General features: G+C 43.5%; 4 protein-coding genes across 4 annotated transcripts; 2 read left to right on the top strand and 2 right to left on the bottom strand.

The window, feature by feature from the left end:
* Positions 1-404: 404 nt before the first annotated feature.
* Positions 405-13108, bottom strand: LOC115821995 (TBC1 domain family member 10A-like). The gene is made up of 9 exons (XM_030785690.1): positions 12659-13108; positions 8287-8386; positions 5566-5673; positions 5233-5339; positions 4862-4976; positions 4324-4389; positions 2871-3060; positions 2592-2746; positions 405-2506 (listed from the first exon to the last, which is right to left on the bottom strand). Exons 1-9 carry the CDS (start codon positions 12835-12837, stop codon positions 1526-1528), a joined length of 2001 nt encoding a protein of 666 aa, XP_030641550.1. The 5' UTR covers positions 12838-13108; the 3' UTR covers positions 405-1525.
* An 884-nt stretch (positions 13109-13992) lies between these two features.
* sf3a1 (splicing factor 3a, subunit 1) lies at positions 13993-21074 on the bottom strand. The gene is made up of 15 exons (XM_030786034.1): positions 20817-21074; positions 20224-20333; positions 19867-20077; positions 19218-19475; positions 18711-18785; positions 18333-18483; positions 17933-18129; positions 17669-17786; positions 17171-17478; positions 16823-17068; positions 16271-16478; positions 15772-15932; positions 15174-15275; positions 14938-15009; positions 13993-14673 (listed from the first exon to the last, which is right to left on the bottom strand). Exons 1-15 carry the CDS (start codon positions 20856-20858, stop codon positions 14572-14574), a joined length of 2361 nt encoding a protein of 786 aa, XP_030641894.1. The 5' UTR covers positions 20859-21074; the 3' UTR covers positions 13993-14571.
* Positions 21075-21313: 239 nt separating this feature from the next.
* LOC115826900 (coiled-coil domain-containing protein 157-like) lies at positions 21314-21565 on the top strand. Its single transcript, XM_030790851.1, has one exon. It carries the CDS (start codon positions 21314-21316, stop codon positions 21563-21565), a length of 252 nt encoding a protein of 83 aa, XP_030646711.1.
* A 144-nt stretch (positions 21566-21709) lies between these two features.
* LOC115805163 (coiled-coil domain-containing protein 157-like) lies at positions 21710-26321 on the top strand. The gene is made up of 8 exons (XM_030765659.1): positions 21710-21871; positions 22127-22678; positions 23927-24151; positions 24450-24548; positions 24672-24840; positions 24986-25137; positions 25247-25341; positions 26120-26321. Exons 1-8 carry the CDS (start codon positions 21710-21712, stop codon positions 26319-26321), a joined length of 1656 nt encoding a protein of 551 aa, XP_030621519.1.
* Positions 26322-26965: the final 644 nt, after the last annotated feature.

The following is a 26965-nucleotide window of genomic DNA, read 5'->3' as shown; positions in this document are numbered from 1 at the left end:
GTGGTTTAGGGTTGTGTCAACACACAATTGTTTATGTAACAGCAAAACCCACTTGCTGAGGGAGATTAGCAAAGTCAGACCACAAAATTAAGTAAAGCCTGCCCTCTAGTGAATACAGCAGGAACACAGTTTTGTTCTGAAAAACAAATCTCAACATTTTCTTTTTCTCCATTAAAACTTTATGTGACTTTTAATGTACTTATTCAGCATAGTGGTACAGCAATCTCCCAAACTGAATAAATTCCCATTTGAAAATGTATACAGACAGAAGTATGCACAGTCTTGCACCCACTATATAGTGTCCATGACTGCTTTAAGTAAACTTGTTTTTTTGTTTTTTTTTTGAGCAAAGCAGTCTCCTCAGTAATTCTGTTACAATTAAAAAAAAAAAAAAAACATAACAGTGATCTTTCACCTTTTAGTACAACACTGAGTAACAGTAAGAAGTGGTCCCATCCCACTACTCAGGACAAATCAGTCTTCAAACCTTTGGTATCAAAATTGTATAAAACAACAGGGAAAAAAAAAAAGGCTACGAAAAGATGCATTCATTTTTTCCTCTGCCAATCCAGTTATATTCAGATCAGTGCTAACACAAGAACAGAACTACCCGACATAACACTGAACTGGAGCTGTGCTGCGTTTCCAAGGTAAGTGTGTGTGTGTGTGTGTGTGTGTGTTTAGGGAGAGCTGTTTAACGTCACACACCTAGCGTAAGAATCACTGAACGTTAGGAAGGAAGAGACCAGGTTGTGTGTGCAAAATCTCTTTAGTAGCATTCATATCCATCCGTTTCACTGACCTGAGATTGCCGGATATCTAAAAGCAGTCCGGCAACCTCGTCTTACTAACTGATAGGCTAAGGGGGTTACCAGGGTTACCAGTCTCCTGTGGTTAGTTAAGAGAAAGAAGTTATGCTGAGACGTGTTTTATTTTTTTGTGCGTTGCTCCATACTGTGGGGTTTAAGAGCTGTGAGTAAGCATGGTGTCCACATAATGAATCTGAACTTTAGTTCCATGTGGCAAAGGTAACAGTTTCTCTCTCTCTCTCTCTCTGTATGTGTGTGTGGGCAAAGAAAAGTAAGAAGTGAAATATCTGGTGGGGCTGTAGCTTTTAGGCTGTGGTTAACAGAAGGTCCATTGTTGTGCTGAATCGGTCCGACCAATTCGTTTATTTATTTTATAATACGCTCCCGTGACTCAATAGTAGACAGCGACACTGAAAAGTCTGTAATGTTTGAAAAAAAACCCCCCAAAAAACCCATATTGTTCATATAACTCGCTGGATTGCTTAACAAAGACCCATTTGAAAAACACCTACCCTGGAATTACCAGTCTAATCATCCTGAGACATCCCCATGTCTGTTTGTTTATTTTTTTTGTGTGTGTGTGTAATTTCTTTCTTTGAGGATGGTTTACTAGTACTGACCACTTAGACAACAATTCACTTGCTGCTGGCGTTTCCATCCCCATTTTTCTCAGGTGAGGGGGGGGGGGGGGGGGGGGGTGTGCGTTGGCTGAAGGACTACAGGTATGTGTCCTGCTCTGTGCTGCTTTCACTCTGAACTGAACTACGGCGTGACGAGTCTTTAGGGGGAGCAGGAAGATCGTCTGGAACCTGACTTTCTTCCTTAGCAACGGGGAGTGAGTCCGTTACAGGCAGCTGGTCACCGGGGAGAGGCCCTGTATTATCTGTGACTGGAGCTTGGTCTGTGAGGGAGTTGGAGGGAACCTGAGAGAGAGGAAGAGGAGGAGGAGGAGGAGGAGGAGCGTCGGGAACATCGGGGGTGGGGTTTTTGAGGTGAGAGCGCCACGCCATAGTCAAAGGTGGCTGAGGGGTAGGGTCATCTTCAGGAAGTTTTGGCAAAGTCTGAGGTGACTGTCTGTTAGGAGACGGGCTTGGTGCAGGCGGAGGGGGCTGGTCGTTGTGTGTCACCTGCTGGGCGTCCTGATGTGGAGAAGGTGGGTTGGCAGGTGGGGGGTTTGATGAAGGCTGGATGAACGAGGATGGTTTTTCGGGCTGGTCGGTTATTGAGTTTGGCTGTGGTGCAGACTCAGGTGTCTGATTGGTCACTGAAAGCTGTTGCAGAGATTGGGGCAACTGATTGGTAATGGACGAATCCTCTGGATGAGGTCCTTGCTGTGATGGTTGGTTGATGAGTGGTTCTTTCTCTGGTTGGGCAGGGGGGACGTCGGACGGTAAAGCGTAAGGGTTCGGAATGTCTGGAATCGGAGCCGGAGTTTTCCTCAAGGTTCCCTTCTTCCTGAGGAAGCTGGATTGCGGAGTGAGGTCTGACGGGGCGGGCTCAGGGGGATACCGAACGACGATTGTGGGATTCTGACGAAGGTCCTGTCGACTGTGTGGTTCCGACGCCATGACGGCCTGAGCGCCGTGCATTCTGGGAGCGGCATTGTAGCTGAGTTCGCCATGAGTTTTCTTCCAGCGTTTGAGCTGACTGCGATGCTCTCGTTCAATGTCGCGCGCGGACACCGGCAACTCTAATATCTGCAAGAGACCATAACCATTTGTCATCCTCATCTTCATAGTTACCGAACACTCAAAGACGTACACATGTTTCTCTGTGTTATACCTGGTATACAAGGAAGCCCTCCTGCATATATCTTGGATCCAAGGTTCTCAGGAGCTCCATGGTCTCATACTGACCAGGACAAGCTTTCAGCTTCTCTCGAGTGCCCAACATGCACTTCAGTAACACCAGTCCCACTCGGAATATTATCTTCACGCCTACGTTGAGAGAGAGAGAGAGGGAGAGAGAGAGAGGGAGACAGAGGGAAAGAAGGGAAGTTATAAAAAGACATCAAGGCATGTTTCCATAGGCATAAATATAGCGTGTGAGTCTATGTCTCACCATCACACAGAAACATGTCCCAGACTCTGAGCACAGACGACCAGGGCAGTGTTCTGGAAAAGGCACACATGAACCACTCTGTCATGTAGAGGATGGGTTCAATTTTGTGTTTTTCCAAGTGCCGAAACGCTAAAGGAGACACCCGCTTCAGCAAGGCAAACAAGATCTGCCCATCCAGCTGAATAGCCTCCTATACATCCAAGAGACAGACATAACACAGCTGATGAAGGAACAATGCAGACATGAAACCCTAATCTCTATAGGTGTCATTAAAGTGTAATCGATTAACAGTAAGGTCGATGGTAAGCATTCACTGTATCGTCATAATATCATGTGGATAAAAGAGTGATTACAAAGAGCAATGTTCAAAGGTTTATATATGTGTGTAAGGAAAGCTGGTGCCGTCGGGGTAAATACTGATCACAGACAGAGGAACCTTTGGAGTCACACGTCCGTGACTAATTTAATCTGCATCACCAACAGCAACTTTTATGGAAAAAAAAATGCAGCCTAACCAGTCTCATAAGCTCAACTTCAGCTTGAGACTGACACATCAGAAAGAGAGAGAGAGAGAGAGAGAGAGAGAGAGAAAGAGAGATGGGACGATACTAAATGGAATGGCCACAAAAATTCTTCGTGCCGCTGGATTTGCGAATATAAAACCTCTTACAAGTACTATTTGAAATGAGTTGTCCATGGAAAAACTTTACACTTCAGAGAGAGCCCTGAAGAACTCTGGAAAACTAAAACTGTTGTAACGGTAAACTAGCTGACTACGGAAATAGACTTTTTACACCTTTTCCGTACCTATCATTATCCACTACAGTGTGGAGTTTTTGTGAACGATATTTGATATATGGGATTTATGAATAAAAATAACATATTTTGTATACCAAGTTTTATACGACGAATACCTCACCGAGAAAAAAAAAATTAAAGTGTTCCAATTGAATACATCAAATTTGTCCTTAGCGTTTGTCTACTGAACTCTGATCACAAGAAAGAGGAAGCTGTAGATTCCAGCCACATCCATCGGTGGGGCATAACTCATCACTGCCCACTCAAGAGCACCAGATCTGAATTATGTCTGTGTGCAATGTATGGAATGTACCAATAAACTCTGCCCTCACAGGGCTTTGCCCACAGTTCAATCACGCATGCTGGCTTCTGCGTTGTCATGACAACTGACGTGCGCCCAACCACAAAAAGGCTCTGTTTTTAAGCTCCACCTAAACCAAGCTGGTTTTGCTAAAGCTGACTTGTGGTTTTGGCTAGCATGAAGGTCGAAAACTGTCCACTCCTTCACAACTCGTCGATTTTGGTGTACCGGTAAATTTTAGTTAAATACCTACAGTGTGATCTGCACATTACAAACACGATTTAAATGGATTTTCACTGATATGACAACAAAATATTAAATGTGGCATTGAGACTATAATGGGATAAACATTACCAGGCCTGCACTGTAGTAACCAGGAAGATACTTTTCACAGATCTGCACCAGGCCCCAGAACGCATCCTAGTCACAGAAACACAGAGAGAAGAAAACGCAAATCATAAGCCTTCTCATCACAAGTAAAAAAATCAAAAGTAAAATTAAAGCATTTCCAAATTTCAGAGAACTTCCCCAATGACCACCTGTTGTGGCCTACCACGAATTAACGATACTCAAAAACCTAACAAAACAACTGAAACTCACGTGACAGCTCAGCGTCTCTTAACAGACACAAACAGCTCAATCGTTTACAGGGAGAGACCGCAGAGGGAAAAATAACATAAATCAGTCTCTTATGTGAATGTTTACAAAAAAAAAAAATACTGATATTACATTTGAATTCTCAGTGCGCGTCTGAATCCTATCGTTCTGCAGTAATCTTACGTCACAGTCAGAAAAATGTGTCTGGTTCAGAGAGGAGTACGTTTTTGCTCTGAGAAAAGACAGACGCCCTCGTTGTGACATTGAGTTCACACGGTGCAGATGTCAGACTGACCTCAGCAGGCATGTGCATGAGTAACACTGCAGCTATGGGAGCCTGTGCCTGGCAGTAACCTTCATCCGGTCTGTACAGGGTGTAGGCCTTCAACACGCGCAGCAGATCCTGCTGACTACACACACACACACACACACACACACACACACACGAGCACACACCAGCAAGATTAAGATTACACGCCTGATTAATTCATCTGCAACTTCTCTGTTAGATGACAGTGATAAGCGAGTGACTATGCGGTCACATGCACCCAAGTCTTGATAAGTTACAAAGGTGCAGGTGCACTTACAATTAGGCAATGTACGGTCAATACGAAAAATCTTCACACACAGACACACACACACACATATATGATTTGACTAACTGACCCGTGTCCCCCTCTAGACACAAACATCTCATGAAAGGGAAACTGTCTGTGAAGATCTCTCTCAATGACATCTAGCCATTTGGGATCTCCCTCCATGGCATCTAACTCCTGTGGAGAAAAAAAAAGCAAACAAACAAAAAAAAAGGCTAAAAATTGAGATTGCCAAGTCATTAATACAACACAAAAACAAGCATTTGAACATTCTTCACACCCGCTCAGCAAAAAAGCTTTGACATTTAAACAGAGGAACAAGCAAATCAGATAAAAGCTGGGAGAACTAGTTTGTCATTACAAACGTGGGGGGTGGGGGTGGGGAGGTGGTGTAATGACTCACCTGAAACTTCCCGCTATTCTGTTCTCTCTTCACCTTTCCTCCTGACAGGTAAAGCCAGGCTCTCCCTCTCAGTGATGGAGGGATCCCTTTCTGACAGCGCAATCTCACCTGTGTGTGAGAGAGACACGTCACACACACACACACACACTACACACACAAAACGAGCTACAAACAAAATGATATGAGAGGGTCCATCAGGCATGAACACGAAAGCTGTGTTTTAATACAGGTTTTAAAATAAAACACATAAACTTTCAGACTGACTCTCTGACATTTACAAACACGTAACCTTACAAAACCTACTCTCCCACATGTTTGCTGTGCATGAGGATAAAGTTCAAGATCATGAGATGCAACGTAATTACATAGCGCATTACACACAAAGAGACAAAAAAAAGTGAACATGTTCTGCAGCTGTGAGAGGCAGAAAGCAAAACCCGGTAACAGCGCCATGACTCCTCCTTACGACCCTGTTTCTGAAAATGTTCGGGACTGAATATGCGTACAGTGTTAGCCTCAGTCAACCGAACGACAGCCTGACTGGGCTGAGCGTCATGACAGCGTACAAACACAACTCAACACTGATCACCAGGACTACCGATGTCAAAACATCGTTGGTTTTTTCTTTTTTTTACCTGACGCTGACTCACCCCTCATGCAATCTTTAGGGCTTTTCTCTCTCTCTCTCTCTCTCTCTTTCTCTCGTACACACACACACCTACCCACACACCCTCGAATACACACACCCACACGCATACGCACGCATACACGCACGTGCACACAAACACACATATATTGTGAAAAAATGCCCCGACAAAATTTATGGAAATCTCAGGCCTGTCTGGACATGGCTGATTCTGAAGTATTGTGTGGCTGTTCTATCATGCACATGTTTCATGCTAAACTTGTTTGTGGTCTAATGAAGTTAAAGAGAAAAAGGTGAGAGAGGAAGAAATAAAAGCCTCATTGTTATTGCTTTAGTATTGAGCAGGCAAGACAGGTAAAGGCAAAGGAGAGAACCGCACGTGGGGCTTTTTGCCTATAGGTTTTGAAAATCAGTGTGTTGTAATCTTATAGACCACCTTTACAATCACAACCTATAGCCTAGGCTTGTAAAGGCAACTGCTTGTCTGTTTTTGCAATATTAAAATTCCTCTCGGGCACAGAAAAAAAGAACAGAAAAAAAACGAAAAAGACAAAAAAAAACACAAACACAAAAGTTGTGATATATACAAGGAACCCAAGACCCAGTCAATTTCTACCACAAGACTGAAAAGAGAATATTTACGAACAGCACATTATGCTAACCTCAGGGCAAACAGTATATATAGTGGATGTAGAAACAGTTGCGTTTATGAGTAGACGTGTCCTTTTTCACACCTGTAGTTCGTTTGCTCTAGTCCAAGTCAGTTGCTGAGTTTGTAAACTTGGAGCGTTTTCCCCTTGGTTCAGTTTCTTTTCACACAGAGGAACAATCCAAGCGAACCAAAATGCTTCATAACAAACCCTGTGAGAACGCTCGCTCCGCTCATTGGTCAGATGTGTCTGAGGCGGGAGCGAGAAAGTAAAAACAGGAAGAAGGTCCTGTGTTCTGGACTAGTGCATATTTCTGCGAGTGAAACATTGCTATGCGATTTAACATGGAACAACGGCAGCCTTGGCATTTGCAATATAGCGGACAACGCTATAGGCCTACCGGCAGAACGCTGAACGCACTTCAAGGAAACGCCTTGAAAATACTATACTGCCTCACACTTTGTGAAGATTCCCACCACATTCCCAGCACAAACGAATTGCTCCAGAGTTCGTTTTGGACCCGACTGAGACCACCTCCTCTCAAGGGTCTTGGCGCGGTGGTTTTGGTCCGCAGACGAGTGCAATTACTGCGTTCACATCTGCCCAGACGAATCACACCAAGGGGGAAAACAAACCAGAGTCCGATTTAACCGGAATAAAAAGCGCAGGCGTGAGAATCGCCTAAGGGCGTTTTCACGCCGATAGTTCGTCTAAAAAAACTCAAGTGTGAAAACACCCTTACCCCGCGCTCACACTGCTAGTGGCAACAAGCGACAAAGCAACGGGAAGTCATTCAACTCCAATGGTGGCTGGGATACGCTAAGCGACATGGTGCGACGAGTCGCCTGGCGACAAAATCGCTTCGACTCGGCAACATAAAGAGTTGAGCAGCAAGAGAGTCGAGCGACGGCCAATCAGAGGGCAGATGTGTTCCTCTTGTATTCTTTCGCCGTGAAACATTTTCTTAAACTTTAGTTCTTATATGAGCATTGTAGGTCCCATAGCCAACATGGAGAACAAACGGATATGGATAGCGATGATTGCGAATGCTTGTAGTCAATGGTGAAACGGTGGTGTTTGAAGCAAGATCAAACAACTTATAGGAGAATAAATTCTCTCCAAAACATATTTATATGAAATATGAAATAAATATGAATAAATATGAAACATAATATATATTTATAACATTTATTAGCACATACTTTTTTTTTTTTAAGAAAAGTGATACATCTCCTGTCAATACATTTCTAGTCCACTTCCTCAAAACTATGTTAGCAACGTCCACAAGCTGGCTGCAACCGGCTGCTAGGTGACAGAGACACAGCAGCTTGGTGATATACAGCGACAGAGTCGCTGCCGGTCCGAGTGCAGGGCGAGCAGCCTGTGTCAGCCCTGAGAACCAGCAGGTCATACAGAAACACTGACCTTCTTGAATCTCTTGGTGATCCATTTGTCCCAGTGGTTCAACATATCAAGCCATTTCACCTCCCTCTGCCGCAAAACCTCTGGCGGCACATCCTGAGCCCTGAGAGAGAGAGAGAGAGAGAGAGAGAGAGAGAGAGGGAGGGAGAGAGGGGGGTGGGGGAGAGAAAGAGGGGGAGAGAGGGAGATAGAGGGGAAATCCATACTGAGCATGATGTCCAGGTACATCAAAACACAAACATGACAAGTGAATGTAACGGTCTACAGAGCAGACGCTCATGTCCCATAATACGGTATTTGTGTTAAGAAAGTGAACAGTTAAATGTTTAAACAGTTTAAATATGAGTTGGAAATGTTTATGAACAATTACTAACCAATAAGCATGTCTTTTTTTTTTTTTTCTGAAGCTGAAATCTCGAGCTCGGTTAACTATAAATATTCACTTTTCACCACTGATTCACCACATTAGTCCAACACAACCAGCTGCTGGCCACACAAGCCCTGAAGATCTGCCAATGCTTACCTTTACCAGCAAGAAGGGAAACCACGGATGAAACGAGAGAAATTATGATGCTAATCTCTGAAAGTGTTGCAGCCAGTTTCAGTCATTTTAGATGTCAGCAAATTCATGCCATAATTATAACCTATTTATAACATGGCATGTCAGAAGACCATGACAGCTTGGCTACAGAACTGCAGAACAGAGACCAATCTCCTGACGCAAAAAGTGAATTCACCAAATACGTGGATTTAACTATCAACCGTTGTTCATCTGTAAGTCTGGAAATGCGTCTAAATGATTTTGTCACTATTAAGCCGTCATAAGCAATGCATTTCAAATGTCCATACAGACTTTACCGTCCTTATCTGTTACATGGATAACCACTTAAAAATTACGAATTTACGAAGTTAAATAAAAATGTTGAGTTGTCACATCCCTAATTTGTGTGTGTGTGTGTGTGTGTGTGTGTGTGTTCGTAAGTGAGTGAAAGAATGTCACAGAATGACTGTGTGCATAAGATTGTAAGTGAGACAGACACAGAGAAAGAGAGAGAGAGAGAGAGAGAGAGAGTCAGAGAGACAGAGAAAGAGAGAGAGAGAGAGAGAGAGGGAGAGAGGCCTCCAAAGATTAAGTAAACAGCCTTTGATATCAGAGCCTGATGATTATACGCTTAAACAGCCATAAAGCTCCCTCCAGCAGCACAGTCCCATAATTACGAGGCTAGATGTGGAGGCGGTCCAGACACGGAGAGCCTGACGAATTTAGCCAGAGCTCTCCTCTCCCTGCATCTCTCTAAACATGGTCATCAAAGCTCTCTGGCCTAGAAGAAAAGATCTCCACCCAAACAGCGGCCACGCCTTACATTAAACGCTGCAGGAACTGCCCTATTCCTCTTTCTAAAGAAAACGTCATTCGCCGACATTTGTGTTGGCACAGAATCTAAATGATGTAAGGAAATAGTCTTCTGCACAATCTAGAGAATAACAAAAAAAAAGCATCATGGGTAAATGAAACCCACTATGCTGCTTATCAAAAAAAAAAAAAAGTACAGCCAGCTTTAAAGAGTCTATGGTAAAAGGAGGGGAAAAAAAAAAACTATGCCGTTATGCAGCACTGACCATAGACAGTGGGTTTATGTTCAGAAGACTTCAAAACTTCCGACCCCAAAGTCAGACTGTCAACCACGCTATTAAACCACGCTTAAAGAATAACTTCCCGTTTCCAAAACAACACCGTGGGCTCTTTTTTTTAATGCTTCCTCACCGTCAACCATAAAAACCAGCAGAAGCAAAACCTTTACTTTGTTCTCACTATCAACTTGAAAAACGAATACAAACTGAATGGGTTTTGAAAGGAGATGAAGGAAAACTAACAATCTGACAAAAAGAGCGGGAAAACTTGTCTACAGCGAAAAGACAGACATGACTGATTGATTTGAGAGGGACTTTTTTTCTGGAATTCACTTCCCCCATTTTCTTAACGACGTGACACCCCACCCGTTTCGACTGAATTCCATTTTAGTCCTGGATTGTCAAAATAAAAAAAAACCCAACAAAAAAACTGTTGATATGAAACTTTCCCAGTGCAAATGGCCAGTGTGTGCTGACTGAGCAGACTCATTGGTGCTGTCTCTCTCAGTCAGTCACTGTGAAAAGGCTGGATGGGGGCAGGCCCTGGATTACCTCAGGGTACCAGGGCTCCTGTTAACCACAGGAAACAGGAAGCCCGTTGTCCGTTCCACTCGCAGCACAACAAAACTCTCACTTATTAATTTCTTCCATTCCCTCTCTCTCTCTCTCTCTCTCTCTCGCTCTCTCTCTCAGCCTCCCCTAATCTCAGTACATCAAACAACGGCCTGTACACGACTGTATTGAAATGAAGGAAATCAACCTCATTGCAGAGTCAGTTTTAACTTCGGACAGTGAATTTGGGTCCCTAAAACTATGGTAACAACCATAGCAATGTCAGGAACCACATTTAATGGATAGTTCCTAAAGCTTCATTGAACAAAATCTTATTAAAAAGAAACAGCGATATTTAGCCTAATCATGGCAGTTTAATAGCTATTAAAACACACCCTTCACAGCATGTATGCTTCCTTCTTGTGGCTGCGAATGAAACAAGTGTCAAGTCAAAAAAGGTCTCGATAACCAGTTGTATATATTTTACTACAGTGGCGCAGGTGAACAAGAAAAAAGTATATATATATAAAGCTTGCAAAGTAAAATGCAAGAATCACTGTTTGCATAAATATCATGTGGTATCCATGAACAGATAAAGGAAAAAAAAAAAAAAAAAAAAAATATATATATATATATATATATATATATATATATATATATCTGTGAAATATAACTGTGGTGCGCAATTCAATTTTAAGCCACTGTATATGCAGGGTTCCTCTCGGCTTTGGCTGGAAGTTTCTGACTATGATAGTATAGACTAGTTAGCTTTACAACCAATCAGCAATCATGTTCCCATTAAGTGCTATGGTTTAACGACACATGAAAAATGCAGTGTCCCAAAAAATAGCAACATTATTACATTTGTATTGGAATTTGGGTGCAAGAGCAGGTCATCTGATTTATAACTGTATGTTTAGTGCGTCAACTTTCATGTCAGTATTCATGTCCATTACATACCCATTCCATAACAATATTCCACACACAAACACTAAGTTATCTTTACTTGTCTATGTAAAGTATAACACAAACAGTGATGAAACAGCAAGTTCACCAGAGCATAATCAATATCAGTGAATATTTGACCATTGGGTAGTCGAGAAATTTCAGTGTTCAGCGTCACATTAACCGTTCAAAAACAAGTCTGCAGACACCAATCAAAGAGGAAAACTACGCTTAAGCCATGACAAATATAGTCATGAAAAACTATATTTCACTGACTTGTGCAATTAGCCTAAAAATGTGATTTCAAGGGGCTCTTCCAAATTGATCCAACTTCCCAAAACACTGGTAGTGGGTTACATAGCAGAAGAGGAAATAGAGGGTGTAATAAGCGCGTGGGACAATGTTAAAGTTATTTTCGAGCCGACCGAACTTCCAATGAAATGCAGTGCTCTGTGACATAGCGGTGTATTGAGTGCGTGCTCCTGATAAAGATAAGGTTCTCCTTTTTTTTCCTCCCCGAAAAGGAAAGGGAATGAGAGAACACGGTCATAGTGGTAATAAAAGCCACACACACAAACACAAACATATACACACAACATTTCAGGGGTACAAAAGGACCAGACAGTTTCACAGAGGGCAGAGATTACCCTGAGCTATTCCCATGGGCGTTTCATCATTTATCTCGCTCTGCTCAACTGAATACTGTAAGCAAACAATCTCGCCCTCAAATGTTTCACACAGACTGTCACATTATTTGTAGATAAATGTCTCAAACTCAAACACACACAGACACACACATTGTTCGGAGGACCTCTGCTTTCATTAAGAGGTAATAAGGTAGCAGATCTACGAGCGAAGGTCGTAGAAGAGAATATTTGACAACATATCCATACAACCCAGCCTTAACGTATGATCTATACTCCAAATTAAATCTCTCTGCAAAACATTTCAAACATTGCGCAATTTAAGGAGTTGGATAGCGAAACGCTGTGACTTCGCAGCGAGCGAGGCTAGATCATGGAAACTTTTTCGGTGAATCACTGAAATCGGGAGAGGTGTAAAAGTGCACTTTCTGGCTCGGCTGGATTTGTTGAGTTGCTGTATTGGATTTAAGGAATTGGGGTTGTAAGAAACCTTGTTCCATAGCAGGTAACTGTGTCACCTACTGGTTTATGACTTGAGCTAGTAGGCAACAAATTGAACATTAAGAACTCAAAGAGAAACGGTATTAAAAAAAACAACTCACGATTCTGCGGAATACTGCTGCGAACCTCCGATAAAGCCATATTTATCCGTTTGTCTGTCGGTGGTAAATCCGTTGATCTCGGAGTCAGAACCAAGAGAACTTTCCTCATCAAATTGGCTACCAACAGTTTGTAAACTGACAGTGTCTGATGGCCGTCGACCGTTTTCAAATCGAGCCATTTGAGCAGGGATTACTGAAACTAATACTGTAAAAGTTTGCTTCCTACTTTCAGGTCGTTCACTGAATTTAGAGGTGACCAAAATTCACTTTTTAAATATCAAACAGTATCTCCTTATAACTTGCTACTACATATTCCGTGAATGTGGCTAACTGGAGAGGCAGGGTAAGGTGTACAACTCCCTTCCACATTCTGACATATCTGTTTGCGGGCTGGTCACTGGTTTGCTAAATTACCAGAAAATTCCTATATTCTCTGTCCATATACATAAAGCTTATATACCACCACAAAAAGATCTGAGGTCTCGCAGTTAGATCTAAATAGTGAAGGTAAGCTAACTAAATACTAAGGAATGTATGGCAAGAAACAGGCCAAACTAGTGTCAAAGTCAACAAACTCGAGCGAACCGACTTAATTAAAGTTAGCCTAATTTTCTATTTCACAAAGAAAAAGAAACAGATACGTTCGTTATGTTAGTAAGAGCTAATTAAACGCATGACAAGTTTTTACGGCTGATGAAACCAGCTAACAATTAGCTAAATCGCTGGCTAAGTAAACTTTCGATGTTATGGTTGTCTTTCCTTCCTGGTCGTATCCTCGTAATGGAAGTTGGTTGTCCTACAACTTTAACTCAGCGCAGGAATAATCCACTTCTCATTTCCAAACACCAACAAATCACAAGTGAAATGCAGTTTGACGTCAGGTTAATATAATTCCTTTAGCTGTATTTTCCTGTTCGAATTAGAGTCCCCGGTGATACACCCACCATGTGCAAGTACGGTGTCATTTTTTTTGCTCACTTGCCAAATTCTCCAATTTACAGCAAGCAGTGATAGAAACGCCTGCACATGCGCGGACCACTCGTGAAACATCGGCCTTTGACGATTGGATACGATGTATGGTGGAGCGTGGCAGTGTGTCCAGGGCAGCGAGAGAAAGATTGAAGAAGTTGGAGGACAAACTTTCATAAAACGGTCCGTTCAGTTAATAATACATCGTTATGTAATGTTTGAGGAAGTGTATTTAAATTTAATCACACTGGCTCACTGATACATCACAAGTGCAAGAGGATTGCAAGTGATGTTAATTTCTTTATTCACTTGGTGTCTCAGGAAAATAAGACCACAAAATTAGATAGTTGTTAGGTATGGGAATATTTATTTTTAAGAGGAAGATGTTCACTGTTGATACAAGAGTGACCGTACACAAACTGACTCAAGCACAATAAACATCGTTCAGTGAAAAGCAACTTAAAAATTAACGGCTTACATTTAAAAGCCGGCTTATCCTAGAAACAAACGGCAAAGAAGGAAAACCATGCTAAAAGTCAAAGCACAGATTAGCGATTCAATATTCTTTCAATATTCTGACAAACTATTTTCAATGTGGTGTTACACAGAATCAAATGTGTATGATTCACAACTATTATTTTCCTCAAGCGCCCTCACTACCAACAATTTTTTATAGATCAGTGTTTCCTAATCATGCTCCCCCAACCTACATTTCACTTCTCTCCGTGCATTAACACTCCCATTTCAGCCACCCAAAGGTTTTATAAGTAGCTGATATGTTGAATCAGGTGTGTTTGAGCAAGGAGAGATGTAAAATGCACAATGCTGTGGGCCCTTTAGGAACAGGACTGTGAAACACTGGTGAAGACAGAATAGAATAATGACCCAGGACACTGGATGGAGGGTCTTTGACTGCAAAGAAAGTACTGGAAGGAGAACACATATCATTTCTTCCTTCCTCCTCTCTCTTTCAGGGCCAAGTGAATGACTGCACCATTGTTCATGTTGTAATAGGCCAGAGAGTTTGAGTCTTTGATGAAAATACCCTAGAGGAAGGAGAATCAACACGGAAGTGTTTTAATTCATAAAAAAAAATATATACATAAATATATATAATAATAAATAGGATGTAAAAGCACATCAAGAACATGCTTGAAAAACCACAAACATTAAGATAAAGTATAGAATTATTTTGAGGGTAACAACAGTTTGATAACCACTGTAAAAGTCAAAATAGGATAAAATAAAAGAGACCAACACACAGCCTGCATTAAATGCAAAGAACAATATCTGACTTTTCTGATATTTACCTCATACTGGAGTTTCTGTTTGCCAGCTGGCATGCCCGTAGATTCATGAATCTTAACCTTTATGACAGATACCTGGAAAGAACAAAAGGAAAACAGATTACAAAAACTCTTAATCATTCGTACCAGAGCTGGGCAGGTAGGTGTGTGTGTGCGTGCGTGTCCGTGGGCAGTCCATACGTGGCTGTTTCTTGTCTTAGTGATGTCATGTGAGTGATGTCATGCTGTTTACTCCGTACCTGATCCGTGAGTGGCATGGTGAAGTTGAGTACTTGTCCGCTCAGCTTCCATTCCGTCTTGTCTTGCATATTGGGCACCTGCACCTTCACTGCCACTGGGCCCTGGGAACAGACAGGGTAAAAGAATTTAGGGAGGCTGCTCCTTTACAAACAACGTCCACTGCTTTCAAAGGGTGTGTGTAGGGGATATATCTTGATTGGCATATATGGATCAGTAAGATCCCTTTCTCTGGTGCAACTTTGACCTGTATATGAACAGACGTGCAAGACAGGTCTATTGTGTTTGTTGTTCGTTCCTCCTGTGCGGTCAGACTGAGGTCTGTCTGCATGTCAAATACCACAAGTGACTAAACTTTTCACACCCACAACACACCATGCGGCTTATTAAAAAAAAAAAAAAAAAAAAAAAAAACCATGCCAATTAAATAGCACCAAAAACACAGAGGGAAATTTAGTTTCCAAAGCTACAGACAGCACTGATTCACCCTAATTCTGCTACAATAGTGCACCTAGTCTTTGTTCCAGAGATCCCAACCTTTGGCCCGCCTGTCTGTGTTACACCGGGCTGTCAGTATTCGCGCTACAGCGGGGTACGTACCTTGTTCCTGCGTAAGAACTCCTCTTCTGGGATGAGGTTGTCCTCTGTCTTCATCTTCTTGCTCACAGGTTCATCATCGGACGGAGGCGGAGGGTGGGCTGGCGGCACGGGGGCGGGAGCGGAGCTGGGGGGCTGAGGCACTGGTGGTGTGGGCACAAATGCTGGGGAAGGAGAACAACAAGTTGCATTTTTATTCAGAAGGGACAAAAAAAGAAACAGCTTCGCAGAGAGACAGGCAGCCTTCAGCAGGCCTCGGAGAATTCAAGAAATTAGAGCGCATTTGATTTTGCCTCAACCACAACCAGTAATAAAAGTTCTCTTAGTGAACAATCTTGGATTAACTCGCACAAACAGTTACTCAGTTAAAAGATTTATATTCCATTGACAAGCCTTTCAGTACATTAAGAACAGTATCTTCACCCAAAGTCAAACACACACACTGTTTCAAACTAAGCTCTTCTATCTGTGAACAGGTCTCTGAGCTGCAGTGATGACTGACCTGCAGGAACGACCATAGGTGGAGGTCTGGGTGCCATAATGTGGGGGGCGGAGGGTGGCATCGGCACGACGTTGATGCGAGGGGCGTGCAGCATGGGTGGCACAGGCGTGAGGACTTGCCCAGGAGACAAACGCACCACAGGTGCCATGGGAGGCCGCGGGATCACTGGCACTGCAGACAGCAGAGTGGTACGCACTGGAGGAGGCATCTGAAAAATACACACACACACACACACACACAACATACAGCAAATGTACATTAACACTCAGTCAGCAGTACAAAATCACAACTGAGTAAAATAAAAACAACAGATATTTTTGGAGAGGCAACCAAGGCAATGTTATCTGTCTGAATTTACTAAAACCAATGTGATGTGTTAGATTTTGCTAGAACAAACCTGCTAATCGGGGAAAAAAAAAAAAAAAAGGAAAAGAAATATCAAAACAAAGCAATCGGCAAAAAAAAGTCATATTTTGGTCAGCAGTTGTGCAGACCATCTGAAATCTGTTGTCTACTCGGGGATGACATGCTGAATAAATGTAGGAGACTCACGGTGGGCGGTGGTCTGGGAGCGGTGCTGACCGGTGGGGTGGGTTTGGGCAGACTAGGGGCAGAGGAGGGCATGGGTGGCTGAGGCAGCTCATTGGGCTTGCTGGGGCCAATCTTCTCCTTGGTATCGTCCTCCTGTACCAGGCCTTTGGCTTTGTGGATGGCTTCGATCTGCTCCTGCAGAGTGATGTTCGCCTGGGCTGCCTGCTGCGTGCGTGCCATGCTGCCAGAGTGACCGTCCCATGTCACCTAGGGACAGAGACAGAGAGAGAGAGAGAGAGACTGTGTTAACATAATGTAAAGATAACAAAACTTATCAGCTTTTCATAAATCTCTTTGTTGTCCGTTCACCTTCTCTTCCGGTTTCTGGATCTCCTCTTCTCCGATCTTTTTACCGATGGCCGTCTCCTCCACGCCGAAGATATCGGTACGCCTTTCTGCCAGCTGTTTCAGGCTGCTCTCGATGTCGAGGCCGGGCGCGTACACTTCCTCTTCGATCTGTCGCTCGCGGATGCTGCGGTCTCTCTGCTCCAGCCAGCGTGGATCCAGCAGGCCAATGCGCATGTGCTCCTGCATCTTGCTGGCTGGGATCTTCTCCCCGGTAATGGGGGAGATGAGATACTCGTCGGGGGCGGCCACAGGGAGCTGCGGCTTAGAGGCTAAGATGCGGCAAAGGGGGAGAGACAAGCAAAGGTCACGAGATGGTATCATTTGATGTGATTGATTGTAAACATGTATGGTTTTGACATAAAAGATTGCCATGGAAATTAACATGTCCAAAATATGTGTTTTTCTACTGCTGTTCCATATTACTGACAGATTGTTGTGACAGAAGAGCGAGGGCCTCACCCTTGGGGTCATAATCCTTGCGGATGATGACCTGGTCTGGAGTTGGAGGCAGAGGTGGGGGCATAGGGTTGTCAGGTGGCAGTGGAGCCTTCATCCCGTCATCCTCTTCATCAGAGCCCTGTAGGAAAGAAAACAGAATTAGGTTCAGTCTATACTATAGACAACAAACAAAAAAATCCATCTGTACAGCAACATTTTTACCACACGCCCAAGACGAGTTCTTGAAACCTATTTATTTTTCTTTCTAAGGTTTGCAGCCCTCACCTCGTCCATGTCTTGGAGCTGTGTGTCCTGGTCAGGCTGAGCCGCGTGACCTTCGTCTCGGACCTCCCTTTCATCCTCCTCATCCTCACTTTCCACCTCCATCTCTACCTCCTCGCTCTCTCCAAACTTCTCATAACGTTCCTGGATCAGGATTCGTGCGCCCAGCTCCTCGGGCGTGGTAGGAGGAGGGAAGTGACCTGTGGGACACAAGAAGCCTCTTACCATCAAATCTCTCCATACCAAGCCCACATACATTTGAACCACAGAATACTCAAGGGACTGGAGAAACTGGCACACAAAGCCATCAGGTGTGCAGATACACACTCAGCAAAGCTAAACGCATACCTAAAATACATGTTTAATGGAGCTGCAAAGCTGCTGAAAGAACTCTCTCACTTACCTTGCTCATTGGGCTGGAAGTCTACGGTTTCCACGACAACAAAGTCGTGCCAATCAATCTGAGCATAAGCAACCCTCTCTTTTTCTCGTTCCTCCTCCTCTTTCTTCCTCTCCCGCTCCTGGAATTTAGCCCACTCCACCCGGTACCTCACCTACGGGACACGTCCAAAGCAATCAGAGCAACAAAGACAACATTAAATATGGTTTTATATATACTGAACAGATGTTTAAATGAAAATAGCGACTGCTCATAAGAGATATCCTAACATTATGTGATTCTTATTTTTGCAACGACCACCTGTAACAGAAATGTTGAGACACAGATGACTACAGTCCAAAAAAACCTATGTATGGACCAGTGGAAGATTTGGATTCTCACCTGATCAAGAACCTCGCGTGGGTTCTCTGCCTCTTTTTTTAGTTTTTGCAGAAGTCCTTTAGGTGGGATCAGAACCTGGAGAACAGACAGGTTGTACAAGTGAGCTAAATTATAAACACAGCTACGGGAAAAAAAAAAAAAAAACTTTACGAGAAGCTAGAGCTGACAGAAATAACAAACACATTGGAATACAACACAGGCAGGTGTATCGTGAATGTTACATAAACCTTCGGCCAATACAATACACACACAGTAAAAGAACCCTCACATAATTAATACTGCCCATAACCCATACACCTTTTTCCAAGGAGACATCTTTTTTTGGTCTGTAACACGCCCAAACTCGGTTTAAAATCAAATTTCTTCGCCTTTTGTCTTCAGGCAATTCCCCACAATTTCAAAATATCACTCAGTGCTTGTTTAGCTCCAGCCGTGCTGCCTGAAACTAGAATGTGTGACTTCATCACAGACTTTGAGCTCAGTTTGGTCCATAACTTGGTGCTGTACCTTGGTGTACTGCTCCACGAGTTTGGTGAAGTAGTTGAAGAGGCTGTGCTGCGGGCGCAGGAAATCGAACTGGTAGTTCCTCTGTTCCTTCTGCATGAGCTGCGTCAGGAACTGCCGCCCATTACGAGCCACAAACTGAGCCGTCAGCTTCACCACATCCAGGTCAAACGCCGAGATGGAGGGAGGGTCGGCGATGAACTCGAACTCCGGTGGGGGCTCCTTGGGTACAACGGTCTCTTGGATCACCTGGGCCTGGACCTAGAGAGGGGAATTTTTTAAAAAGACAAGACGACACATTTAGCACAACCAACTTTTCTGACCTAAAAATCTGAGAGGACTGTATGTGCAGAGTGTTTTGGCAATGTACAGCCCTGGAAGCGTAATGCAACAGCTAGCATACAATACTGTGTACTACGAATGCTGCATTTTCATAAAATTGCTATTGTCGATAGAAAAACAACACTGAGAGCCTTAGAACTGGCATTACACTAGATGTCACAAGTCAGAGGAAAACGATAAACCTCCAGTCTAAGGTGGCATTTGTTACTACTGTGGTAACAGTGATAGGTAAAAGGCAGTGGCTGTATCAGTGTATCAGAGATTGTGTGTGTAGTGGTTTTGGTCCTCAGGGAAGTGGAAGGGCTCTGACCTTCTGTGGTAGCTGCTGTTGGGCTTGCTGCATGGCCTGCTGCTGCATGACCTTCGGAACAGCTGCCGATGGCTCCTGCGCCTTGCCCTCTTTGAACTCATTGACCTTGTGGCGGTAATAGGCATGGTATGGATCGGTGGGGTTCAGAAAGTTGAATTTGGGGTTGTTGATCTCGTTCTGTCGAATCCTAGCTTCAAACTCTGGTCCATTCCTGGTGATGAAAGAGAAATTAGAGGTGACTGTGCACTAACACATACACCAACATGTGAGGAAACAAAGTAATAACAGACACAGAATGATTAAAATTGACCTTATGACAATGATTTCTTATCATAAAAATCAAAGACGCAGTCAAACCTGGCCACGAAACTCGCTGTCTTGTCAACGATGTTCCGGACCTCAGGAGGCGGATAGATTATTCCAACGATGGGTTTGGTGGCGGGAGTTTCCTCCTTTGGTTCCTCTGGCTAATATTTGGAAAATACAGGGAGCAGTCAAAATGATCAGAAGAGTTATGATGAACCGTTCACATCTAATCAATAAAGTAGCTGAATATTGGATACTGACTTGGAATCTGGACAGCTTTTAACTGGGCACAAAATGTCACCTTAACTGTTGAAGTTAAGGTAACGCAAAGTTACCTATACATGCTAGCAGGACAAAACAACACTCAAAGAATCTGTTGCCGATATAAGCTGCTCCAACCAAAATTATTTGGGACATGAGCTAAAGCTAGTTTAAGAAAGTGCAGAGGTTGTTTAATTTAGCTAGCTGGGCTGCTAACGAAACTGGTCAGTGATCGAGAGTGCACAAAAACCTCAACATTTAACCTTTACCTTGATAAAAACCTAAACATATAGACTTACATACAAAAGAGCTAGAACACTTCATAGCCGTAAAATATTTTCGTTTTATCTAAAACGTAAAATGCTAATGCTAACAAAGCTTACCTTGGACTCCGGTTGAACGATTTGTACAGGCCCGGGCGGCATGGCTGCGCAATACAGACAGGCTAGCTTGCTACCGCGTAATCTAAATTAGGTTAACTATTATACTGCCTAGTGTTGACTATCCAGCGACCACTGAAAACGTAAATTCAAGATTTCCCACTTCAGACTTTGCAACACCGAAAAAAGTTCGGTCTTGCAAGCCTTTAGAGAAACAGCAGTAAGTTTAGCTATTCACTCAAAAATATTCGACTAGCAAGACGCAGAAAAATGGCTAGAAAGCAGGGGTAACTACTTCCGGGAAGACGTTTCAAGAGGATTGTGGGACATGTTGTTCATTCCGGCTGCCTACAGTTCACCATGGAAATGAGTTGACAACAAAGGTACTGCCGAGAGTGTGTCACATTTCCTGTCAAGTCACACACTGATGAATCCAAGAAACACGTACAGAATAGAAATACGATAATGAACTTCACATACTAAATGAATGTCACCGAACAATGGCTTATCTTTTGGGTCGCCAGGATTGTATCGACAGTCTTCGGAGAGACCTTACTGATCTCCAAGGGACCGTTTTGGATGTGTTCTCCAGAACAGGACCTGTCCGTTTCGCATCCTGGAAGTTCCCTGACAAGTTATCCTGTAATTTAGACTTGGTGTACCTCTTGGAACAGTACGATTATGTAGACGGCGAAGAGGACTTCAGTCAGCATGCACACATAGTTCTCTTAGAACTGGTGATTGACAGGTGACCAACGCAGACATTAAACGTAGTTCTATAGCCGGTCTTTTCGTTCCGAAACATTTTAGATATCAGTGCGAACTAATAATCCACTTGTTTTGCTGGTTACAGTTCTTCTGGTGTGAATGTGTGTGTGTGTCCTGGGCACAGGCTGATGCTCCTGATCCAGAGTTTTAACACCTATGCTGAGCTGATGCTGGGAGGACAGAGGAGGGCATCACGGTCTGGTCAAAGCGGAGTCTCTGTCTCCCTTGGTCCAGTTGTCAAAAATTATTGGAATAACTTGGTCCAGCTCAGCAAGCAACATGCACAAGGGGTGAGCCTCATGTAATGTTCAAGAGCTTGTTGACAACTGTCTGTAATAGAGGTACTAATACCTAGCAGCTGAACTGTCTCAAAAATTATAGTAGTAATGGCATGTTCAGGAAGTTGAGTTAGTGAAAGGGTGAACTTTCACAGACACTGAAACACGCAATCCCATTGGTGCATCCTATATTTCTGTGTACTCTAAACATACAGTTTCAGAGCTCTTCTGTCTTTCTCATGTTGTTGTGTCTGTATCTACACACAGGATGCATGCAAAGCGTCTTTTCCACAAAACGTCAGCTATGGCTCCAGACAGCAGATCCAGCACAATGCCTCACACGAAGATGTCAGCACTGCCAAAATCAGAGTGGCATCAAGTGCCCCCTTCATCCACAGCCAGGAGTCAAGATCCACAGCCTCTGTAACCAGCTCTCGTAAGAGCATCTCGTCGTCCAAGCTCGACAAAGCAGCTTTAAGTGCCTCTTCCTCAAACTTTCACAAGTCCATTCTCAGCGCCCCCTCACCTCGTCTCCACACAACAGATTCCGCTGCGGAGTTGAAAAGTGTTGGCTGCCAGACGGCGGAGTCCTCCTCGGTGCCCTGTGAGGCCTGTGGCGGGGTGCAGATGAGCTTTAAGGAAAGCAGTGAGGCCCTGGTGTCTTTGTGCCAGTCTCTAGGTCTGCCCTGCTCTCTGAAGCAACTGATGGTGACAGTGGAGGACTCACTGCAGCTGGGTCACCTGTCAGCTTGTGATGTGGCACAGTGGACGTGTGAACAGCGCAAAGACATGGGCAGACTAGGGAAACACGTCCTGGAGGTATAGTGTGTAGTCAGTAGGCTATTTGTTATTTTTTAACAGGGAGATGGCCCAATGGCCAACAGGAGAGATGGCCCAACGGTCACTGACACTACTCCACAGAGTATATAGAGGGATGGCAGGTGAACTAGGGGGATGCATTTTTGTCATTTTGCTAATAAGGGGGATGGCATCCCCCCTCATCCCCAACAAATCACCTACTGTGTGTAGTCACAGAGATCATTTTGTACTTGGGTTATGTGGTGAAAACATGCATGAAAGTCTGTTCTGAGTTAGTGTGGCTCTTTTACAGTTGTAGGTTTTTTTTTTTTTTTTAATTTCATCACTGTCATACACAGTATGTTTAACTGCAATGTGCTTGGCTGTTGTGTTGATTTCCAGTCTAGTGCTGCTAGTGGGTTGAAAATGAGCTTGCGAAGGTCAGTGCTGACCAATAAAGCTCCCTCCCTCAAAAAAAAAAAAAATAGATCAACATCCTGACAACTGTGTTATCAGTTCCTGTTTTAGGTTGTCTGACTCATTAAAGAAAGCAGTTTGAGACAGAAATATGACATATAAACCCTGCCATTGTTTATTTTTGATTGAAGGTAAGGGAGACCATAGAGGCACTGAAAAAGAAACTAAACGGAGTGGAGGAAGACAGAGAGAAACTCACGTTGCGTTTAGAGAGAGAGGAGGAGACTGTGCAGAGGGAGAGGGAGGACAGCAGGAGGAGAGAAGAGGAACAGAAGAACAGGCTGCAGGAGGTGAAGTCCAGAGGAGAGGAATTGGTGAAAAGGCTACAGGGGGAGCAAGAGGAGCTGGAGAGAGGTAGGAAAAGACTTAAAGCGATAAGTAGAGTTGATAAACGCTGCTATTAAAGAATTCTCACATTTCTATTTTTAAAGTCAGAGACAGGGACATCCATGAGTGATAGATACTCTAATTAACGATAGCTGCAAAGCTATTGAGCAGAAAGCCCGAAAACGTTTGTAAAACTTAAAAAGAGATGCATAATACACGCTCACTGAAATGACTCAAATTATTCTTTATCAGAAATTACATCTTTACGGGAGGAAAATTCCAAGCTGAGTGCGGAATTGGATTCGCAGAGGCAAACTCTGACTAACCTTGGTAAGAATAACCTTTTTTTTCCCCCACAATATTTTGTCACCTCTGAAACAAAAGTGCATTGTCAGCAGTCACGTTTCCAATGACAGAATGCCCTCTTTCTCATTTCGATAACCTCGTGTACTCATATTTGAGAAGTCTGGAAGAGATTTGAAAACAGACCGTATCTTTGAATTGTATACGCTCCCTGCTATCCGAGCAGAGCGTGAGGGAGACAGGCTGCGAGGGGAGGTGCATTTGGAGAAAGAGACGTGCAGAGAAGAGGAGGAGAGGAGGCAAGCCCTGGAGAGAGAGCTCAGTAGCACACAGCTGCTGCTGGAGAAAGAGACTGCCAAGTACCACAGTGTCCAGCGCCAAAACGAGGTGTGTGTGTGTGTGTGTGTGTGTTTGTGTGTGTGTGTGTGTGTGTGTGAGTGTGTGTCTGTGTGTGTTTGATATGGCATTCTGTTTATTACAGTTCCAAAGTATTTCTTTGGTTAGGGATAGGATTGGTTTCGGGCTATTGATCTTGACCTGGAGCAAAATTTGTTTGTTTGTGTGCGTGTGTGTGTGTGTGTGTGTGTGTGTGTGTGTGTGTATAAAGGGGATGCAGGTGAAGCAGCAGGCACTGTTGGGGCGGGTGGCTGCGTTAGTGAAGCAGTGTGAAGATCTACAAACCCAGCTAGAGGAGAGTGAAGATGAGAAAGCAGAGCTCACTGGCACACTTACACAAACCACACAGGAAAGAGATACACTCCTGGAGCAACTTGCACAAAACAAGGTATGCTACAGTGCAACAGGGCACACACTAAAGGAACACCTCACAAAATATAAGTTAAGGAACTGTGCCTTTTATTTTTGTATCTTATTCTCTCTCTCTCTCTCTCTCTCTCTCTCTCTCCAGTCTCAGTGTAGTTCTCTGCATGAGGAGGGAGAGAGGCTCCGAGCTCGTATTGATAAGCTGGAGGAGAGCATGTGTCGATTAAAGGAGGAGATAGAGCAAGCAGCTCAGAGAGAGAGACTTCTCGTGACCTTCCCTGAACTCAACACCGCACATCGAACATCCGTACAAAGTAGGACACACACACACACACACACACACACACACACACACACAGATACACAAAACTCAGCCCAAAAGACTGCTGCAATCAACCACATTGCATTTTGACCCTTTTGTCTTCTCTTTCTCTGACCTCTCCCCTTTTTATGCATCAGGCACAGGAGATATGTTGCAAGATATGGAGCAGCACTTGCATGCAAATACAATTCGGATAAGAGTCCTGGAGAAGGAGAACGCAACTCTGAGCAGCAGTCTAGCCAGGCTGAGAGAGACGCAGAGAGGAGGAGATCAATACTGCCCCCCTCAGGTAGGGAAACAGAACTGCTTTACAGCTGTAGAGAAAGTCATTGATTGGAAAACGGCATCTCAGAAAAAGTAGACAGTAGATGAATAATTCGTTCTGTTCTCCTGTTCAGGTGGGTTCCGGTGAGCAGCAGAGGTTCTGTCCGCCAGTTAACGCTCCTCTTGGAACCAAGCACAGAGTTTCACCCAGCGCAGCTCAGTGTTCAACGTGAGACAACCGTTCCATCATTCCCAGGCATCATCTCTACGCCGCTGTTTAAATTCAGTGCCCTGGTCCAGTCACTTGCATTTACCCCAAAAGACATCACTGTTGTTCTGAGTGTCAGTGCCAGAAAATGTAAAAAAAAAAGAAAAAAGCCCAGTTTTTCTCATTGGCCCTCAATTATCAGTCTATCGTAGAAAACCAGCGCAGATATGAATACAGAAATCATCTTATCATGAAATGTTCGTATCTCACCAATCACAACGTAAGAATGTCTGGGCGTTGATAAATGTGGTGGTTAAAAACAATCGTCATTTAAATATAACGCCCTTAAATATACTCATTTTGGAGGCCTCGTTCCTAGAGTTTGCGACATGGAGATGCGTAGTACATCCAAGAAGAGAAACTTCTCCAACCTCTAAATAGAAACTCTTAACATCGCAAGTCCAATTGAACCAATCACGTTGCAAATCAGTTAGCCTACCCATTGCTTTTAATTGCTCAATTTTAACTGCTTGTAATTATGTCACCAGTAGCCTAGCCTAACAATTAGGTCATCTCAAAATCAGACAAATTAATCTTTATCTTTGATCGTAGCCTCTGCTCACGTCCACATTGATAAATGCAGAGCTTTGTGTGGAAATAACCGCACGCCCAGCTTTCTGTTGTACATTCGTTTCGTAAATGGGGGCCATCGTGTGTTTGTGTGTGTGTGTGTTATTCTTTGTGGTCAGGGGAGTTTAATATCTCTCTCTCCCTATCTCTCTCTCTGTGTTTTTGTTAGGGGTGGATCAACAGTGACTAAAACAGGCCCTTGGGACCAGCCTCCCATGCCTTCTCCTTCCTCTTCCTCATCCTCTGCAGTTCTTCACCAGCAGACGCTCTGTCTGTCCCTCCCTCCAGACCCTGCTCAGACATACACTAAAATACGACAGGCTGCCCGCGCTCGCTCTGCAGGCTCACGCCACAGGAGAAAACAACCATGACCACAGGTCGACCCGACGTCACGCTTTGACAACGTGATCGGGCACGGACGACGCTTACTCGTTGTTCCTGACGGACATTTTCAGAGAATCATCCTGCTGTTCATGTCGTCCAGCTGTATCCTCATACAGGAGTTTTTTTTTTTTTTGTCAGTGAGATCATTTTTCTGCTTCGTATGATTATTTCATCATCTTATTATTGGAAATTCCTTTATGAATCAATATTAAAATGCCCTCATTCGATGGCTCAAGAAATAGACATGGGGAAGAGTTTGACTCTCATTTGGAAAGAGGCTGAACGTTGCTTCGCTACCCTGGGACAGACTAATGTGTGTCTGGAGTGAAAGTTCGCTATGATCAATCGTAACAGACAGCAAAAAGAATCATTCACGAACAAATGTTTAACAGCACTCAGATGCTTTGATAATAAAAATGGCGTATTTGAATTGTCCTATCATGATGTTTATGGCCTGTGTGTTGTACGTGTTTAAGCAAAATTATTTTTACTTTTTTTTTATTTTATTAATTTATTTTATTAATTCAATTTATTCTCCTGGTCTTCGTTTTATTTTGCATTTTTAATGTGTGTGTGTGTGCCTCTGTGTAAGAAAGAGCACAGATAACAATATCAAACTAAATGGTGTATT

This window comes from Chanos chanos, chromosome 1, assembly GCF_902362185.1.
Source record: "Chanos chanos chromosome 1, fChaCha1.1, whole genome shotgun sequence".
Classification (NCBI taxonomy): Eukaryota; Metazoa; Chordata; class Actinopteri; order Gonorynchiformes; family Chanidae; genus Chanos; species Chanos chanos.
The sequence above is the reverse complement of the archived record's forward strand: the minus strand, read 5'-3'. Positions and strand labels throughout refer to the sequence as shown.

Bases quoted from the DNA above. Each gene is read 5' to 3' on its own strand.
- LOC115821995 (XM_030785690.1), bottom strand. From the start codon at position 12,837: ATGGCTCGATTTGAAAACGGTCGACGGCCATCAGACACTGTCAGTTTA. The intron at 4,977-5,232 runs GTCAGTTAGTCA...GTGTGTGTGTAG, and splicing joins GTGTCTAGAGGGGGACACGG to TCAGCAGGATCTGCTGCGCG. The intron at 4,390-4,861 runs GTCAGTCTGACA...TTCTGTGACTAG, and splicing joins TCATGCACATGCCTGCTGAG to GATGCGTTCTGGGGCCTGGT.
- LOC115826900 (XM_030790851.1), top strand. From the start codon at position 21,314: ATGGCTTATCTTTTGGGTCGCCAGGATTGTATCGACAGTCTTCGGAGA.
- sf3a1 (XM_030786034.1), bottom strand. From the start codon at position 20,858: ATGCCGCCCGGGCCTGTACAAATCGTTCAACCGGAGTCCAAG. The intron at 19,476-19,866 runs GTCAGAGCCCTT...TCCCCTCTCTAG, and splicing joins AACAGCAGCTACCACAGAAG to GTCCAGGCCCAGGTGATCCA. The intron at 15,933-16,270 runs GTCAGTCATCAC...CTCCTTCCCCAG, and splicing joins ACCTATGGTCGTTCCTGCAG to CATTTGTGCCCACACCACCA.
- LOC115805163 (XM_030765659.1), top strand. From the start codon at position 21,710: ATGCTCCTGATCCAGAGTTTTAACACCTATGCTGAGCTGATGCTGGGA. The intron at 24,152-24,449 runs GTGTGTGTGTGT...CTACAAACCCAG, and splicing joins GTGTCCAGCGCCAAAACGAG to CTAGAGGAGAGTGAAGATGA. The intron at 25,342-26,119 runs GTGAGACAACCG...TGTTTTTGTTAG, and splicing joins AGCGCAGCTCAGTGTTCAAC to GGGTGGATCAACAGTGACTA.